Here is a 19,162-nt window from a genome sequence, read left to right on the forward strand (position 1 = left end):
CTTCAAACTGTTGAGTCTTCCACATGATTTTTGAAGGGTGATGGACGACATATGGAGACAGCCTAGAACTCAAGTCTGCTTGTGATTTTGGATGATTAATCCTGATTCACCATGGAAAACCCTACAATAATGTGCTCTTGAAGCTAACCTGGTGTTTTGAACATTGAATCCCTGTATTCTACAGGAGAATTAGGACTGTGACTGGCAGTCAGACAGGTCACATGCTCAGGGCCAACATTAGCTGCTAAACTCTGCCAGAGCTTTACAGTGGATTTCCTTTGAGGCTAGCTAGCATTGTTGTTGCCCTCCCCAGCCTCTGCCACCCGCATTCCTGGCTTTAGGGGACCGACTGGGGTAGAGAGAGACTCGGACCTCCTACCAATGCATGGCACTCCCAAGCCCAGACGCCAGCACCATACCAGCAAGCCCCAGCTCCACCAAATATATGACCAGGTGTTATCCACAAAGCCCATGCTGACGCGCTGTGTGACGTCTGAAGACCAGCACAGCATCAGCCAGTTGTTGCTGTCCCAAACTCACATGGTCAGCTGGTCTCTTGTACTGCATGTCGTGTGATATCTGAATGGCAGTACAGCTTTCATCTGTGAAGCCTATTGAATTGGTGCAGGTCTGCATTTTCTGCTGTCTAATGGATCACTAGTGTTGGCTTGCTTGTCCGTACATTACATTACATTATATTTGGCAGATCTTTTTATTCAAAGAAACTATGCAATGTAAACTAATGTTCTCGATTGTTAGTCGTTCCTTGCTACTGTACTGAAACTGAAGTCAGAGGAGTTGTCTGACATACTTAATTGTCCAACTCAGTTTGATGCCTCCAAAACCGTGTGTGTGTGCGCTTGTGTGTGCGCGTGTGTGTGCGCGTGTGTGTGCGCGTGTGTGTGCGCGTGTGTGTGTGCGCGCGTGTGTGTGCGCGCGTGTGTGTGCGCGTGTGTGTGTGCGCGTGTGTGTGTGTGCGCGTGTGTGTGCGCGTGTGTGCGCGCGTGCGTGTGTGTGTGCGTGCGCGCGCACGAGTGTGAACTTGCTAAAGCAGAATGCCAGTTCAGTGATTCCACAGCCTAGTTATATTTTATGGTTGAGGTTGGCTTGCTCTCTCAGCTTTAAGCTCCCAGAGCGAGTAGGCTAGATGAAGTCGAAATGGCTGAGCTCTTGTTCGGGCCAGCGTGTGTGGGCAGGGGTGAGCTGGCTTCCCCAGAGTCCTGCGCCTTGTTCAGGTTAAAACTCTCTGGCCTTCCAGTTAGTAATGGTGGTCAAGATGACCTTATAGGTCAAAGGAGAATGAAGAACGTATCCGTAGTTTTAAGAAGCACTAACCTTATTTAACCCTGTGATATTTCTTCCTCCGTTCTTACAATTGCTCAACGCCTCCTCAAGCAGTGCAAATGGGTTTGACCTTAGCAGCTCCTAGTGGGAAGGTCTGGTCTCTGAAGAGCCTCAAGTTAAATTTTAAAAATAGATGTTGAAAGGAAAATCAGTTTTTTATGTAGCCCAGTGTTTTTTTATTCTGCACTGTGTAAAACCACTTCTCTGAACACCCAAACCAGACTAGAATAGCAGTACGTATTGAAGTGCCCAATGGTTTTAATTTGGTAAAATCCCTCTGTAATGGTCCTTCAAAGTAGTCCATTACCACAACCGCATACTCTTTTAGGCCTAGCCTACTAGTTGGTCTATTCTAGTCATTGTAGTTGAGCTTTATGTAGCTCAGAATACAATAACATGGGAAACGGTCTGTATACCGGTAAGCAGATTAAGGGTTAATCAGCTACAGGCAACCTCTGGCATTGGTTGTTGGCTTGAAGGTGGCTTCGACCAGGTTTGGAATAGTCAATTCTCCGACCAATGTCCCCACCACCAACTGGACGGGTGGATGCATCCCTTCCAGTAGTAGCCTACCCTCAATACAGCTGATCAGCTCCATCTACAGTGACAGTGGTATGCGAAAGTTTGGTCACCCTTTTAGAAAATCATTACATCGTTAATCTTTTTTTTCAGCTTTTGAAGCAGTAACAGATTCCAACATATGTGAAAGCATAGGGTAAATAAAATAAACTTTTTAGTAGTGAAATCATTCCAATAGGTGTAATGGAAACAACTGAAACGCTCCACAGAAGGTATAGGCTACCATGAATACAGATGTAAGCTTAAACCCAACCCAAATTTTAATTTGGATGCCTGTTACACTTCTTAAAATGATTTCACAACCGAAATGTTTCGCTTACTGCGATGTTACTACTTTAAAAGCTCTACCAGAGATAAACCAATGCAATGAATGACTCTCTAAAAGGGTGCCGAAACTTGTATGTCATTTAACCCAGTATATCATCTAACCTTTGTTTATTGTGTTTGACTGTTGTTTTTTGGTTTTGTTGGGTTGTGCCAGTGATCTAGAAGGTGAATCGGCACTAGGTTCTCCTGCTGCCCACAGTACTGTGCTGTATGTGTCCTGTGCACTGTTTGGCTGTGTGAGTCAGCAGAGAGTGTGTGGTTTGAGTGGAGCATTATGATGACAATGGGCAAGAGTGGGAGACTACCGTGGAAGCCGATTTAGATCCCCGGCCTGTTAACGTTTTATATTACCTTTATCCTCAACATTTGTGTTCAGACACTTTTCTTGTTTTTTTGTGTCACTCATCCTGGCCTTCTAGGCTACAATAATTTGAGGCAGAAGCATATCAGCTGTTTGCTGTTTGTTGTTTTTGAGTTATGATATGAAATGATAAAGTGTGGACTCCTAAGTATTTAAGTCATGCCATCACAGCACATTTTAAATGCAGAGCACTTTAAGGAGTGTTGGTGGTGCACAGTCTCTCTGTTCATCGGAACATGAAAAATATGTCAATACATGGTGCAGTGCGCACAACTTGAGACCACGGTAAATAACAGGAAGACAAGGTTATGGCTGGGTCATCATGTCCAGATTTGAGTTTTTTTTCCCTTCTTGTTTCCTTTTTCCCCCCCTTCTTTTTTGCAAAGCATCTGCCATCTGTTTTCGTCTCCCTGTTCCCTTTTGCAGAGTCTGCCTGACCACCACCACCACTAGCCACATCCATATGCAAAAACACATGCATATGTATAGGCTCTGTGTGTGTGTACCACCAACATAGCAGTTGTCTTGTCTTGGTCACACACACACACACACACACACACACACACACACACACACACACACACACACACACACTACACACAGTACACACACTACACACAGTACACACACACACACAGACACACTACACACACACACAGTACACACACACACACAGACGTCCACTGTGTAGTGTTGCACAACACTGGCTTCTTCCTAAGCAAGATCTGCAGAACTGTCTGTGTTTGTCTACCAGACTGGCTTTGCCTGGTAAGCTGATGTCTTAGCTAAGATTTCTAATGAACAGGCTAACTGTGAATCATCATAACACAGAAGCCTGTGTAATACCTGGAATTTTTACATTGGAAAAAAAGCTTCTGCCTTGGTTATAGGTAGCCTAATGCGGTGGAGTTGCTTAGACCAAGAACTTGGTACCATTCTATGCAGGGCTCACTGGGGAAGTGAAGTGAAGTGAAAATGGTGCATCAAAAAGACAATTGTAATGATTAATTGACTGATTAGCCTCATGACTAATTGACTGATTAACCACATGACTAATTGTTGTGTATTGGGATACTGATTTCTAGATATAGCGGGTATCCCAAGAGACAAAACTAGGCCAAGACACAGACTGAGCATATCTTGTTGGTTGTATGGAATTTTGTATTGGCCTTTGCACAGAGGCCGTTCTATCGGTTATTATTCTCAGAGCGTGTGCGTGCGTTCTCTCCGGTTCCTGCAAAATCCCAGTCTGTGGACATGTTGACTAATGGCTACTAAATAACCAATGAACAACTAAAACACATTTAAAAAGCATTTTCCAATAATGATGTCAGGAAGGTATCGTCTGGTGTTGCCACTGCAAACACCCCTGCAGTGATCAGCAATGTTGCGGAGAATGAGATTATTTTTGTTATTTTCCCTCATAAACCAATGCAAAGTTACACATTAACAATTCTGCTACAACTGTTGCTGTACCCATACAAAATGGGAGAGTGGAGTGCGCGTGTGCGCGCTTCTCTATCACTATTGTGTGTGTGTGTGTGTGTGTGTGTGTGTGTGTGTGTGTGTGTGTGTGTGTGTGTGTGTGTGTGTGTGTGTGTGTGTGTGTGTGTGTGTGTGTGTGTGTGTGTCGGAAAGCTCCTAGAGCAGAGGCTGGAACATGGTGTTTATTTATAGTTGGCCACCTGCAGGCCTCACGTGTGTATATGTGTGTGTGCGTTTGGTTCAGCTGAACTGACCTGAGCGAGAGCAGCCACTGTGTACGCCAAGAGCAATGCTGCATGGGAACACACACACACACACACACACACACACACACACACACACACACACACACACACACACACACACACACACGTCCACGCCTCCCTCTCTTGTTTCAGACCAAGGGTCAGAGCTGGCTTGCTTCATGTTCCTCACTGCTGCTACTGGATCTACTGCCACCATCACCTCTTATCTCCAGAGCAGCAAACAAACCCACAAGCTCTGCTCAGTTTCTCTCCTCTCCTCAACCCTGCTCTTTCCCTTCTTCTCCTCCTCCCTTCCCTTCTCTTGTCTTTTTCCTCTTCACCTCCTCCCTTCCCTTCTCCTTGTCTTCTCCTCACTTCCCTTCCCCTTCACCTTTCTCGCACCTCCTCTCTCCTACCCCTTACACCCTCTTTTCTCTTCCCTCTTCTCCTCCTTCCTCCTCCCCTTAACCTCTCCTTCTCCTCTGCTCTTCTTTCCTCCTCCTCTCTACCCCCCCCCTCTCTCTTCCTTCCTTTCTTCTCTGCTCTTCGATCGCTCCTTCATTCTCTCTTCCTCCTCCTCCTCCTCCTCCTCCTCCTCCTTCTCCTCTTCTCCTGGTACCAGTCATAGCTGAGGAGGGTAATACTGTAGTGTAATAGTAATCTGCAGATTTCCACTGCCAGCTATGAGGTGGTACTCTAAAGAGATTACCTACTGTACCTCACGCTTGCATAACACCAGCATCTTAAGGCCTGAAGGGGCGTATGCGCCGCACACACTTTCTCACTGTCTCTCGCTCCCCCCCTCCCCCCTCTCCTTCCCTTCCTCTCACACACTCAAGCACACCCCTGTACATGTGCTGTGATTTTTCTGTACGAGGTGAGCGTGCGTCTGAGGTCAACATTTGCAGAGCTGTGTGCCTGTATGTGGGTCCACTGACCAATTGTACACACCAACACAGCCCTCTGCACATGTGCTTAAGCTTTGATACACAGGAAGAATGCACACCTTTAAAAAATATTAGCATGCTGTTGCCATATGAAGAATGAGAATGCCATGTTGACTGACTGACTTATCCACACACTGTGTTTACAAGCTGCAAATAAACTAATTGCTATAGGCTAGTGTGAATTTTGTGGGGATACTTAAATTTCCTTTGACATTAATAAGCAATCTTTTTTGAAGAATCGTGCATATTCTGTCATTCTGCTTATGCTCACTTTAGCTAAGTGTAAAAACCATACTGTTCTCCTCACAGTCTAACCTCAATTACTCCCGTTAGCTTAATTGAATGGAAGTGGGTTATATGAACTAGGCTCACAGCGATAGGCCATTGGATAGCTTGCGTCCAATAATTAACACCACGCTACGCTAATGGGGTGTTAAAAGGGGTGTCAAACGGCTATTATAAAGACTGGGCTAATGCACCTGTCAAATGTGTCGGCACGTAATAAGCTAATTTAGCCCCCAAAATTGCTGGCATGTTACTCTGAGAGCGGGGGCAATGACAAGTTGCTTCTGTGGAATTACACTTCTAGCTATGTCAACAGAAGTGCTGCAACGTTTGTGTGCTCTTTTTGCCTATGCTGAGGTCCACATTAACACACACACACACACACACACACACACACACACACACACACACACACACACACACACACCAATTCCACCAACAGACAGCGTGTTGTAAGCGTGGCACACCAGGGTCAAATTGATATGGCTGCTTGCATAGTGACTCTTGCAGCACAGGTGTGCTTTTTTGCACTCTGATAAGCTACACAGCATTGAAATGGCATGAACTGACATGGAAATAAAAATGAAGATGTCAAAATTCAAACACACACACACACACACGCACAAACGCACACTGACTCACTAAGTGATTATGGATGAATGATGTTTGTGATCCGTGCCTGCTCTCTCTCTGTCCTCCCCAACAGAAAATCTCCATCCCGAGCTCAGACAGCCCCAGTGAGCTGCGCACCTTTACCTTCTACCTGTCCAACGTGGGCCGGGACAACCCTCAGGGCAGCTTCGACTGCATCCAGCAGTACACTACTGGGTGAGAAAAGGACTTTATTTAGTCATCTGACCTATTTGGGTCATCATTTGCCCAACTGTTGTAGGCACTAAAATATTTTGACGGGTAATGATACTTTGTTTTAGCTGTTCCTGCTGCAGATTGTGTCTGGGCGTGAGCGCTTGTGTGCATGCGTGTTTGCACGTGTGTCATGTGTTGAGAGTTACTCGTAGCTACTCTGAGTGGTACTGTCCTGTTGTGCGGCATCCATCAAAAATGTGCATGTTGTTGTTGCCACAGTCCAGCAAGGCAACACCAGCTGTTCGGAAAATTTCCATGGAAACTTTGGTACAGGAATTTGGGGAATTTTCAAATTGGAAACTGCACAGGAATTACGGGAAATTTTGTAATTTATGGGAATTGTGCTGAAATATAAGTAAGTTGACCATCGGCCCTTTTTTTTACGACGTCTGTGTGTCCACCTGTTTGTCTTGCTTCCTGTCCTCGCCTGCGAGGCAACTCGTCATTGCCCAGAGGTAGATTAAACTAGACTGGCAGTCGGTCACGTATTTTCGAGATCTGCGGCCGCCATTTTTCCCCAGACTTCACTCCAGACTTGGCTCAGCAGACTTGCATACATTTGATTATGTTGGCCTAAAATATGCTAAATGTTTTTTTTTTTTTCCTACCAACTTTATTGATGTCTTAACTTGATAATTCACAGCTTATTTCGAGAATTCCCCAATGTGTCTATGGAAAGTTAACAGCTTTGAGAATTCCCGGAATTTTGCAGCCCTAGATGTGACCCCAGTCAGTCGTCTGCTTGTATTTAATCTGTACATCTCTCTCTCTCGTTCTCTCCCTCCCTCCCTCCACTAGAGAGGGCAGCGTTGAGCTGGACTGCCTGGGTGGGATCCAGGACAAGATCACGGTGTGTGCGACGGACGACTCGTACCAGAAGGCCCGGCAAAGCATGGCCCAGGCAGAGGAGGAGACGCGCAGCAGGGGAGCCATCGTCATCAAGCCAGGCGGACGCTACGTGGGTAAGGCATCATCATGACCAAAAGCATACTGTACATAATGAGCCATCCTCATCATCAAATCATGGGTAAGACATTCACTAAATTTGGAATTAAAAACATCATGTAAACGTAATGACCATGTAATATACTATACACAATGAGCCACCGTCATCCTTACGTTCATAGATGAGGTTGGCCATGAGTAGGACTGGGTACCGAAATTCAATTCTTTGATGGAACCGAATTAAAAGCTAAGGTTCTACTTGGCATCGAAACGTGCCTTGTCTGTCGGTTCCACGTTTCGGTTCCTGAAGTCTGACTGTCAGAGCCATCAAATGTGTGTTTAAGCACGCGGCCATTTCAGCCAACCACAAGTGTCACAAACTGACCACGCTCCTCCTCTTCCCGTTTCGCACCTCATTTAAACGATTGATAAGACAGCTGATTTTCAACCAGCTGATTGTACTACTTGAGAAACAAAAACATGCCGTCGAAAGCGTGGCTATATTTCAGGAAAGTAGATAAAGGAGCGCGCTGCAATATCTGCAATAAACTAATATCATGCAAGAATGGCAATACATCCAACCTGTTCAAACACCTGCTCTTGCATTCGATTAACTTGCGTGCAGAGAGTTGCAGCATCTTTACAACGGCAACACCATCAACCTCAACTATGCCTGCTGTAATACCGTCAACCTCAACCATGACCTCGACTCTTCAGGAAGATGTCTCTGACTCCTTGGAAACATGTTTTTCCATGAAAAGAGCTAACTTAGAAATAACTGGTCTTGTGTTGGGGACGTAGCCTACAAATGTAGCCTATTTAGACCGTCGGTTTAATTCGAGGGAACAAAGAACACAGCGACAAAAAAGATTTCCTCTCTATCCGGCTGGAGAATAACGCCATTGTTTAGGCCTACTTGAAGTAGCGGCCGCTTAAGGTTAAATAACTGTGGATTGAAAGAACATAAAAATGTTCCGTAAAAAAACTGTAAAAAGCTAAGAATCTCAGCTTTCGAACAAGCCCTAACACATGTCTGTAGGTCTAGGTTAAGGAGATCGCTGGCTGTTAGGAAAAAAATGACGAGATAAAAAAAATGGTTGGAAAGCGCTATTTTTTTCACTTGCAACAGCGGCCGCTTACAGTTCAATAACTTTTGATTGAAAGAACATAAAAACGTTCCGTAAAAAACTGTAAAAAGCTAAGAATCTCAGCTTTCGAACAAGCCCTAACACATGTCTGTAGGTCTAGGTTAAGGAGATCGCTGGCTGTTAGGAAAAAAATGACGAGATAAAAAAAATGGTTGGAAAGCGCTATTTTTTCACTTGCAACAGCGGCCGCTTACAGTTCAATAACTTTTGATTGAAAGAACATAAAAACGTGCCGTAAAAAACTGTAAAAAGCTAAGAATCTCAGCTTTCGAACAAGCCCTAACACATGTCTATAGGTCTACGTTAAGGAGATCGCTGGCTGTTCGGAAAAAAATGACGAGATAAAAAAAAAAAAAAAAGTTGGAAAGCGCTTTTTTTTTCACTTGAAACAGCGGCCGCTTACAGTTCAATAACTTTTGATTGAAAGAACATAAAAACGTGCCGTAAAAACCTGTAAAAAGCTAAGATTCGCAGCTTTCGAACAAGCCCTAACACATGTCTGTAGGAGAAGGACAGGTTGTTTTTACCACTAGAAAGTGGCAATCTTGGGTCTCTGTTTTGGTAAGCTGTCGACAGACTGGGTAGCGTAGGCTACATTAAAACACCATGTCAGGCACGCTTGACATAGGATTGGTAACAGAAGTGAAGTTGCACCGTACAGCAGAACAATTTTAATCAGACATGAGAACATTTATCAGTATCAAAACTGTTTATTATACTTGCCAAGCCATGCCGAGAGGACAACTTGCAGCATGCAATTAATCATGAATGCTGTATAGAATTAAATGCCTTTAACCCGCCATTGCTTAAGTCACGATGAGCGCCGCCTTGTGGCAGGCAGGGAAACTCGTGATTTACAGACCCGTTACGCCATCTACTGGCCACTTTGGGTAACTGCAGGTTTAATTCAGGGTTTCTAGGAACCGAAAATGGAACCGTTCTGGTACCGGAACCGAAACGAAGGAACCGGAAATGGAACCGGAACCGGAAATTGTCAATCAATACCCAGGCCTAGCCATGAGCTTGGTCGTGTTTCCAAAGGCAGGATCAACTGGCGTCTACTAGAAAGAGATGCAGCTGATTGGATCACTGTTTCTGTTGACACATCTGCAGTGTTCGTTTTTTTTTTTTTTTTTTTAATGGTTTCTGCTTTTTTCCTGATTAGAAAGACCTGTGATTAGACAATTTGACTAGATGGACTTTCACATGAATGTTAATGTAGTGTGACCGGTATGACTGGCAGTACGGGTGGGTCCAGGCTACTGCAAGTAGTGCCAGCTGCAGTGTCCGGACGAGTGCCAGCAGCTGTGTTGTGTATGTGCGCTGCTGCAGTGTATGTGGTGTACAGCTCCAGGCCTTTTTATTAGAATACCATGAAAAAGTTGATTTATTTCCATAATTCCATCAATAATGTTAAACTGTCATGGATTGTAGATTCATGGCCCAGTTTTTTAACTATTCCAATCATTAAATTGTTTATTTTTACACATTTTGGTCTTCCAGCTCAAAAAAACATGAATTGGGGAATTCACATCATTAGAATATTGTAATAAAATCACAATTTTCTTCATCAAAATTTGTTTCACATCAGTGCACATCAAATCAGTTGAACTTTGGTACTTTCTACACAACATGCAATGTTCAATACTTGGTTAGGACTCTCTCTGTCTTAATATTATTAATAATAACGGCCATGATGCGTTTAACATTGAAGTCAATGGCAGAAACAGTGCATGGGAGTAATGGAAGGCCAGATATCCTTGATGCTTTGCCGTCAGCTGTTTTTGTATAGCTGACCTGGTGTCCCACACTTCCCTCTTCAATATACCCGAAGATTTCCATGCCACGTTTTGGTGTTAACTCACCAGTTTAATTCTAACTCAACAGAAATTAAACCCCATTCATTTTCAATGGGGATTCATTTCTGGTTATTTAGAATTAAACTGGTGAGTTAGCGCCAAAACGTGGCATGGAAATCTACAGGGTATATTGAAGAGTGAAGTGTGGGGTACCAGGTCAACAAACAAGAACAGCTGACAGCAAAGCATCAAGGATATATGGGCTTCCATAACTGCCATGCACTGTTTTTCCATTGACTTCAATGTTAAACGCATCATGGCCATTATGAAGACAGAGAATGTCCTAACCAAGTATTGACCATTGCATGTTATGTAGAAAGTACCAAATTTCAACTGATATAATGTGACCCGAATTTTGATGAAGAAAAATGTGATTTTATAACAATATTATAATAATGCGAATTCCCCAATTCATGGGTTTTTTGAGCTGGAAGGCCAACGTATATAAAAAGAAAAAAAAATAATGATTGGAATAGTTAAAAAACTGGGCCATGAATCTACAATCCATGACAGTTTAACATTATTGATGGAATTATGGAAATAAATCAACTTTTTCATGGTATTCTAATAAAAAGGCCTGGAGCTGTATATGCTCGCTGCCACCCTATGCAGCTTGTCCTGCAGTAGGGGCAGCTCAGTATCCACTAAAGACTCGCAGCCACACTGAATAATTTAGTGATTGGGGAGAATAGCCTCTCTTCTGGAGTCAGTGGGGTAGAATAGCCTCTGTTCTGTCTTTAACGGGGATTGTGTGGTGCACCATGTTGTATCTGCATGGAATTTAGGGCCTGAATCCAAGACACCCACTTGTTCCCAATATCTGTACTATGTGGGGGACAAAACACGGTATGAAGTGCACTGGATGGTGAATAAAGCTGCGTGCAAACCAGAAACGACCTAAGCTGCCAAGTAGCCGAGGTCGTTGAAGTTATATTCGCTCTGTATTTGCTCTGGATGTAACACACGCTTGTTCCCAACATCTGTACTATGTAGGGGGAAAACACCATATGAAATGCGCTACGTGGTGAACATTTTGGACAGGTGTACAGGTGCTTGGAGACACTACTGACCACAGTTCAGTCTTGGTTGTCTGATGTCTTTAGCATAGAGATAAATAAATGAAAACCCCTGAAGCTTGCTGCTTAATCAGGGGAAGAGACACTGCCTTGTTCGGATAGTGGAGCACCCAGTACCAGAGGCACAGCTCAGTGGTCAAGAGTTGTTTGTTGATGTTTTTAGCAAACAGATAATGTAAACACACTAAGCTTCCTGCTTAATCAAGGAAGGGCACACTCTGCTCTATTCCTGTTGGGGTGTAATTGCTCTGGTGTAATTGGCATGGCTGGCATGGAGTGTTTGCTGAAGGACTAGCAGCCAAGGACAGAGCCAGTGCTGTTACCTCTGGTAAGATTGGCAAAGGCACAGGCCTGTCTCTTATGTAGCTGCCTGGCAGTGAAGTGGGCACTAGTTGTACCCGTCCGGCCATTGGGCAGTCCCAACGCTGGTTCCTTCGCGCTGGTGTTACTAGTTTAGGGAATGCTCTTGCTGGTTTTGATGATGTCTGATGTCTGAAAGGGTGCAGCATACTAAGCACCATGTTGGCAGGTGTTCAAGCTCATGCGGAAGCTCAAGTCAGTGGTGTAGCACATTTGGATTATTCAGTGCTGTGCCAGTCTGTGAACTCTACATTGTGAGGCCCCAGACACTTGCCTGAGCTCTACATGTCCCTCACTTGCCCTCTCTGAATCTTCATTTTCCTCTTGATGACCTTAAAGCAGTCGTGCATGCGTCTGTGCATGTGTGAGAGATTAATTTGCTCAATTTGAGTGGAGGTGTGTCTTTTGGTATGAGTTGATGTGGGCACAGGGTGTTTGTGTGTGTGTGTGGGGTGGGGTGGGGGGTGGGTGGCTGTAGTGTGTGTGTCTGTGTGTGTTGGTAGTGGGTCTGTGTGTTTGTTGGTAGTGGGTCTGTGTGTGTGTTGGTAGTGGGTCTGTGTGTGTGTTGGTAGTGGGTCTGTGTGTGTGATGGTAGTGGGTCTGTGTGTGTGATGGTAGTGGGTCTGTGTGTGTGATGGTAGTGTGTCTGTGTGTGTGTTGGTAGTGGGTCTGTGTGTGTGATGGTAGTGGATGTCTGTATGGGTTGTTGGCATGCGTTGCTAAAGGCTGGGTGGGTCAGTAGTGCACCAGTCAGCAGCCTGCATTTGGCCTGATCAAAAAGTTGCGATCTTGAGGGGTCAGTTGAGCTACACACTGAATTAAACACACAAACACCCACACACGGAGACAAACTCATATCTGCACACAACACATGCAGACACATACACAAACACACACAAACACACACAAACACACACAAACACACACAAACACACACACACACACACACACACTCAAAAACACGCATACACTAAATTTGGCCCTGATTAACAACAACACACACACACACACACACACACACACACACACACACACACACACACACACACACACACACACACACACACACACACACACACATACACACAGCCTGGAACAGCCAGAGAAGGAGCGAGGAGGAGGGGGCGGCAGCTTAAGGAGGGTCAGTCCAGTGCAGTCACATGTCTCTCTGGTCACATGACCACCTGTCACATCACATGGCCGGCTCTCACATGACCTGCTCTGGTTTCACTCTTTAAAAAGCTCACTCACGGCACTGCACACAAATCACTCACTTACTGCACTGCACTGCACTGCACTGCACTGCACTGCACTGCACTGCACTGCACTGCACTGCACTGCGCGCACACGCACACGCACACACTCATATCATATCAGGACTAGGCAGTAAATGTCAGTCATTCCATTCATAGCAGCATAAAAAACAGAGTTATGAAAAAGAGCTTTGAGAAGGCAGCCCTTGATAGCGTTCAGTGCATAATATGCTATTAGGCATGGCTTCAGTATCTGTTTACACATTCGTATGTTAGCTGGCTCTCTGCCTGTTTTGTGTATTTATTTGCAGTGTGGCATAATAATGTGTTGTTTGGAGTTAATCATAGCTGGTGTGCGTGCGTCTGCAGTCTCCTACTGTGCTGGTCACTTAACACCAGTGTCTGCTACAAGTGCGCTTCCTGACTGGCTGTCTGGCTTGCATACGGGTGGCCAGGCGGCAAAATTGCTATTTAATAATTGAGTGCGTGAGTGTTGTTGTCACTACATTGTAATAACAGGTGTTTATGTATCTGCCCGTGTGTGTTTGTTTGTGTCTGCATCTCTCTTGTGTGTGCGTGTGTGTGTGCGTGTCTGTCTGTCTGGGTGTGTAAGTTGTGTTTGTGTTTGTTTGTTTCGTTACACTTTATTTTAGGGATACATCTATTAGCACTAATACATACAATGTGCCTGTATAAGTAACTTGTAAGGCATGTACAAAGCAAAATCAAACATTGTTAGGCATGTATTCGTAAATGTCTTGTTCATGCACAATAAGGGATTTATTACCAATTTAACCATAGTAAGGACCTAGTAGGCCTTAGCGTTTGCTTAGTACATGCCTTACACCACGGGTCCCCAAACTAAGGCCCGGGGGCCGGATGCGGCCCGCTATGCCCCTTTGACCGGCCCTCCACCTCTCTGCACCTCACCATTTGAACTGGCCCAAAGAAGCAATCCTCACACAAAACAAATAATGATAAAATATACTTTTTCAATATATATATATATATATTTAATAAACAGGCCTTCCTACAGTTTAATTTTCACTAACCTAGTGTGAATCAGTTTCTTGTCTTGATAGTTTCTCATCTTACTGTAATATAAACAGGCCTACCATTTCTATTGTATCACTCAAACTGTCAATCACCATATTTTTCTAACCTTTCTTTGCTATTTTTACATGGCTATTAGAAATTAAAAGGAATACCTGTGGTATTTCAAATTGATAAACATGAGAAGTACTCAGTTCTTTTGCAAATCACTTGTAATGATGAACTATTTTGTGCTATAACTTATGGCTATAACAGGCAGTGGCCTAGTACACAGCACACATGATTGATCCTGGCCCCTGATCACAGTCAGGAACGATAATGTGGCCCCCAGAGGAAAAAAGTTTGGGGACCCCTGCCTTACAAGTTACTTATGCAGTAGGGCTGTAACGATGCACTCAACTCACGATTTGGTTCGTTTCAGATTTTCGACCTACGGTTCGATACAGCCCACGATTTCTGAAATGTATCTCCACTGAAGTTTGGAAACACTATCGCATCAAATCATAAAGTTGTTTTCTGGACTAATGGGTAAAAAAGCATTGAAAGGGCTCATCACGATACTGCCTCCTTGTATCACGATACAGTATCGTGACCCTGTGTATCACGATTTCTCGGTTCGATACAGTATTGTTACAGCCCTATTATGCAGGCATTAAAGGGGAATGCCACTATTTTGGAGCTGAATACAGTTAAAATCGTTGGCCAGGGTTTATAAAGGTGGTAAAGTGTATTTTTCATGTAAGCCTTTGTCTTGCTTTAAGACGAGTTAAAAGAGGGAGCATGTCGCTAAGCTAGTGAAAGTCAATGGATCCGTGTAGCTCTTTTAACTTGTCTTGAAGCAAGACAACGCTTAACATGAAAAATAAGACACTTGACCACCTTTATAAACCCTGGCCAACGATTTTAACTGTATTAACCACTTAACAGTCACACACATTTTATACATTTTTGGCTTCTTTTACGCCAGGGGTTGCAGTCATATCCCTGTTTGTGCTACACTAACACCCGTGCTCTTGTTTGAAAGCTACGACTCTGGAGTTTGTCACTATATAGTCAAAAGACCCTTATGTTTTGTTACAAATCTACTTGGAATAAAGCACAACATTTCTTGAAGAAAAAACAAGGAGAAACTGAATGTTAATACAAATAAATGTCACTCTGAAAGCAGTTCTCCCGATGAAACAGGAAAAAAACCTTGCCTCAAGTCTTATTAAAAGTCCAGGACAAAGGATCCACTGAAAACACGTAAAAACAGCAAAAATGTGGATGTCTTGCGTCCTACCGAGACCAGTCACATCACAAGGCCGATCTATAGCACACAATTTCGGGCTGATGGTCCTCGAATACCCAGTCCTGGCTGTGGCGGTCATCATAGCTGGAGCTATTGTGCGAGGTGTTGTGGCTCTTCAAGCCCAGGCAATGTGCTTTTCGCTGGGGCACCCTGTGGACACGTGGGACCCTTTAGGTATCCCTAAAATAAAGTGTTACCAAAGTTTCTTTTTAAAAATGGCTTACACCATGTTGCAATGAAACTCTTCATGTCCTCTCTTTGTTTCCGCAAGTTGTGTCTGTGTCTATTGATGTGGAGGGCTCTGAAATTTCACCATCATTTGGCCAGTTTGCTGGTGTCAATTTTGTTGGGCTGTAAGATAATACCAACTCACTACTTTGAGTTACCACTTTGACCCATTAGTGAGTGTGTGTTTGGCTAGTAAGATTAACATCTACTAGCCGTTTTGAAGATAATTTAGAGCCCTGTTGATGTGTTTATCCTCTGTTTCTCTCGGTAGGTAAGCGCGTGCAACGGCGTGGGCCAGCCCCGGGCCTGACGGACATTGCCCCGTCGCGGCGGACGTCTCGGCCGGTGATCATCTCGTCGGGCGCCCCTCGTAAGGGTGGGGGTGGTGGCACCCAGCTGAGGCCCCTCAGGGAGCGCCTCACTCACCTGCTGGCCCTCAAGCCCTACCGCAAGCCAGAGCTCATCCTGCGCCTGCAGAAAGACGGCCTCACGCCGCAGGACAAGGACGCTCTGGACGGCCTCCTACAACAGGTGAGGAAGCACACGCACGCATGTATACACAGACACACACACACACACCTACCTCCAGGAAGGCCTCATGTCGACGTAGGACAAGGATGCTCTGCCTCCTGCAACAAATGAAGTAATAATAGTAATACTATTTTTATTCACACACACACACACACACACACACACCTTCAGTAGGACGGTCTTATGCCGCAGCACAAAGATGCTCTGGACGGCCTCCTGCAGATAAAGGAACACACACACAGTCATAACTCTTACTCCAATACACTCAACACACACATCTGTGGAAGTATACACATACCGTGCACAGGGCTCTACAGTGCGAGCATTTTGCTCGTATATGCCCCTAAAATAAATGATTGTGCGAACGAAATAATAGAAAGGGCGCACGTGTGCGAGTAGATATTTCAACCCTTTCAATCGTATTTTGCTCTTAAACTAAATACACCCCATAGAGAAGCGTATAGAAATGAATGTGAATATAGATTTATATATTTTGTTTAGTCCTTTTACTGGGAGGAATTTGGAAAAGTGGCCCGAAGTGATTTTAATTTTAGGCCTACCCCTGTGGAGAGAGTATATTCTCTGTGTCTGTGTGTTAATAATGAAGCTGCGTCACAAAAACTCACTGTGCTCCTAAATTTGTATCTGTGCCCCTAAATTTTTTCACTTGGGGGCACAGGTGCTCCTAATGAAAAGGCTAAGCGTAGAGCCCTGACCGTGCACACGCATACACCTCCATGCACACATACATAGGAGGCATGTAAACAAACATGTCGCAGAAAAGCAAAGGAGGAGAAACCGTATGAAGGCAAATCCAGTAGAAAAATGTGTGGAGTCCAGATCAGTGAGCAAGCTGTAGAGCTGGGGGTGCTTAGAGGTAGCGTTTGGCTAAAACCCTGTGCAAATTGGGCAGGATTTAGCTGGATTTGCCAGCCGCTAATACGGGAAGGGAGCGGACTGCGTGCCTGACACACTTTCTCATAACACACACACATACACCTCGTAAGCTGTACAGTCTACCACTGGGCTTTGGAGGTACGTACTCTGTTTTTGTTTTCTTTTGTGTTTTAAGGAGAGAATCATCTCCGGATGCGTACAGAGGCCGTTTTTAAGAGCGCTCTCTTACTCGCAGAAATCCTTAGGGTGGCTCCTCGCCGGTGTCTGGCAGCTATTTTTGGGCGTCACATATTTTCGGCACTCCCTGGGTGTCGTCCTACGTGCACACACACACAGACACACACTGCAGTGAATTCTGCAGCACAGCAGATTCCTCTCCACTCACGCAGCCATTGTTGCCTTGAGGGAGAGAGAGAGGGAGAGAGAGCGGGTGTGTGGAGAGAGAGACAGAGAGAGGGAGCGACGGAGAGGGATTGAGATGGTTGAAGTGTGTGGCGTGTCCCCCCGCTGAGTCACTGCAGTGGCCACCATGCCATCACGCCATCACGCCATGCCCCAATACCAAACATGTCACCATGCCATGCCACACCATACACAATGCAATGCCATTCTGTCATACGAGTCCACCTTGACCTGCCCTACCACCTTTCTAGTCCGTTCCACCTGGTAACACATCCGTGGTGCTTGGCACTCAGCACAAAGACTAAAGATTTCCATGTTTGTGGGTGTTGCTGAGGTGGACGTGCAGTGCGTGTAGTATATATGCTGTGTGGACATTCTGTACTATGACTTGACTGCAGTCGTAAGATCTGTAATGTGTCCCATATCACAATGAGGTCAGGTTTACATTTCATGACACGTGTCATTGAGGAGCCAAAGTACACGTGTGAAGTTGAATTGTGATGGTGCATATATGAACCACCCAGAAAGCACACTTGAACACTCGTACTATATTCTGTGCCGGACATATTTTTCTCCTTTTTGCCAAGTAGAATATCAATTGGATTTAAATTCCAGGGTTATGTGTTAATCTGAAGGATTAGTAGTTAACTGTTTTGTTGCTTTTGTTTTCGTTTTGTTTCTGCCCTGCTTTCTGTGTTCCTATTTGTGCACATGTGATGTTCATGATATTAAATTGGATATTAAACCACACTGACTTTGTCTGCACAGGTGGCCAACCTGAATGGGAAAGACAACACCTTCACGCTGAAGGACTGCCTCTTCAAGGAGATCCAGAAGGATTGGCCTGGCTACGCGGAGGTGGACCAGCAGATACTCAAGAGAATCCTTGTACGGTCAGTAAGATCCCCTTTCACCCTTTTTGGTATTTTGTGTTAGCTACTTAAGTGTCAAAACTTACAAGGAGTACTTATTGTGAGTGGTGTAATTCTGAAAATCCACCCAATAAAACTTCAATATTGCAAAGAGTGCAATGTCCACTCCTCTCTCCTCTGTGGCCTTCTTTTCTACCATCATCCGCTCTCCTCCCCCCTGCATTCCCACCACCCAGCCTCAGCAGGTCTTAAGCCTTCAGGACATTCATAGGGGCTTCCTGTACTGAAGTGGGAAACTCCTCGAAATGTGAAAAATGTCCCGATCGTTGATTCTTTTTTAGCTTTGTAATAATTGGGCAGGGTCGCCTTGAAGGTCCCTCTGGAAGACCGTTATGGCAAAGGAAGACCATTGGGCATGCTCGTTCAGTCCCTTCAGACCCAGTTTATATGGGGCGTCACTGGCAGTATGTTTGGTGTTAAGCCAAGGCCTGTAGTCTCTTTTCACTGGGAATGTGTTTGCTGGTATTTTAGCAGTGCTTGTAATGTACTTTCTCTTCTCTGGGAATGTTTGTGTTAAGTCGAGGCCGCTACTGTCCGTTCACCAATGTCCCCTCAGACTCTGTTAATTTGAGGTCTTACAGGGCCCGTGTGTCACTGTTTGCTCGTAGGTGGTAGACGGCCTTTGTTTAGTCTTCCAGAATAGCCTTCTCCCTGTTGCCGCACCATACGCTTCACATTTTCCCTCATTGCTGAGGTGGTGACGAGTGGTAAGAGTGTAGGCTGGAACTGGCCTGTCTTCGTGTTCCG

General features: G+C 44.8%; 1 protein-coding gene across 1 annotated transcript in view; it reads left to right on the forward strand.

The window, feature by feature from the left end:
* Positions 1-19,162, forward strand: part of ell (elongation factor RNA polymerase II) — a 49,786-nt gene that overhangs the window by 18,824 nt on the left and 11,800 nt on the right. The window contains exons 3-6 of the mRNA XM_063201890.1: positions 6,280-6,401; positions 7,239-7,402; positions 15,925-16,184; positions 18,252-18,376. Of these exons, the coding sequence (XP_063057960.1) occupies positions 6,280-6,401; positions 7,239-7,402; positions 15,925-16,184; positions 18,252-18,376 (671 nt within the window). The remainder of the gene's footprint in view (positions 1-6,279; positions 6,402-7,238; positions 7,403-15,924; positions 16,185-18,251; positions 18,377-19,162) is intronic.

The sequence above is a fragment of the Engraulis encrasicolus genome, chromosome 6 (genome assembly GCF_034702125.1).
Source record: "Engraulis encrasicolus isolate BLACKSEA-1 chromosome 6, IST_EnEncr_1.0, whole genome shotgun sequence".
NCBI classification, from domain to species: domain Eukaryota; kingdom Metazoa; phylum Chordata; class Actinopteri; order Clupeiformes; family Engraulidae; genus Engraulis; species Engraulis encrasicolus.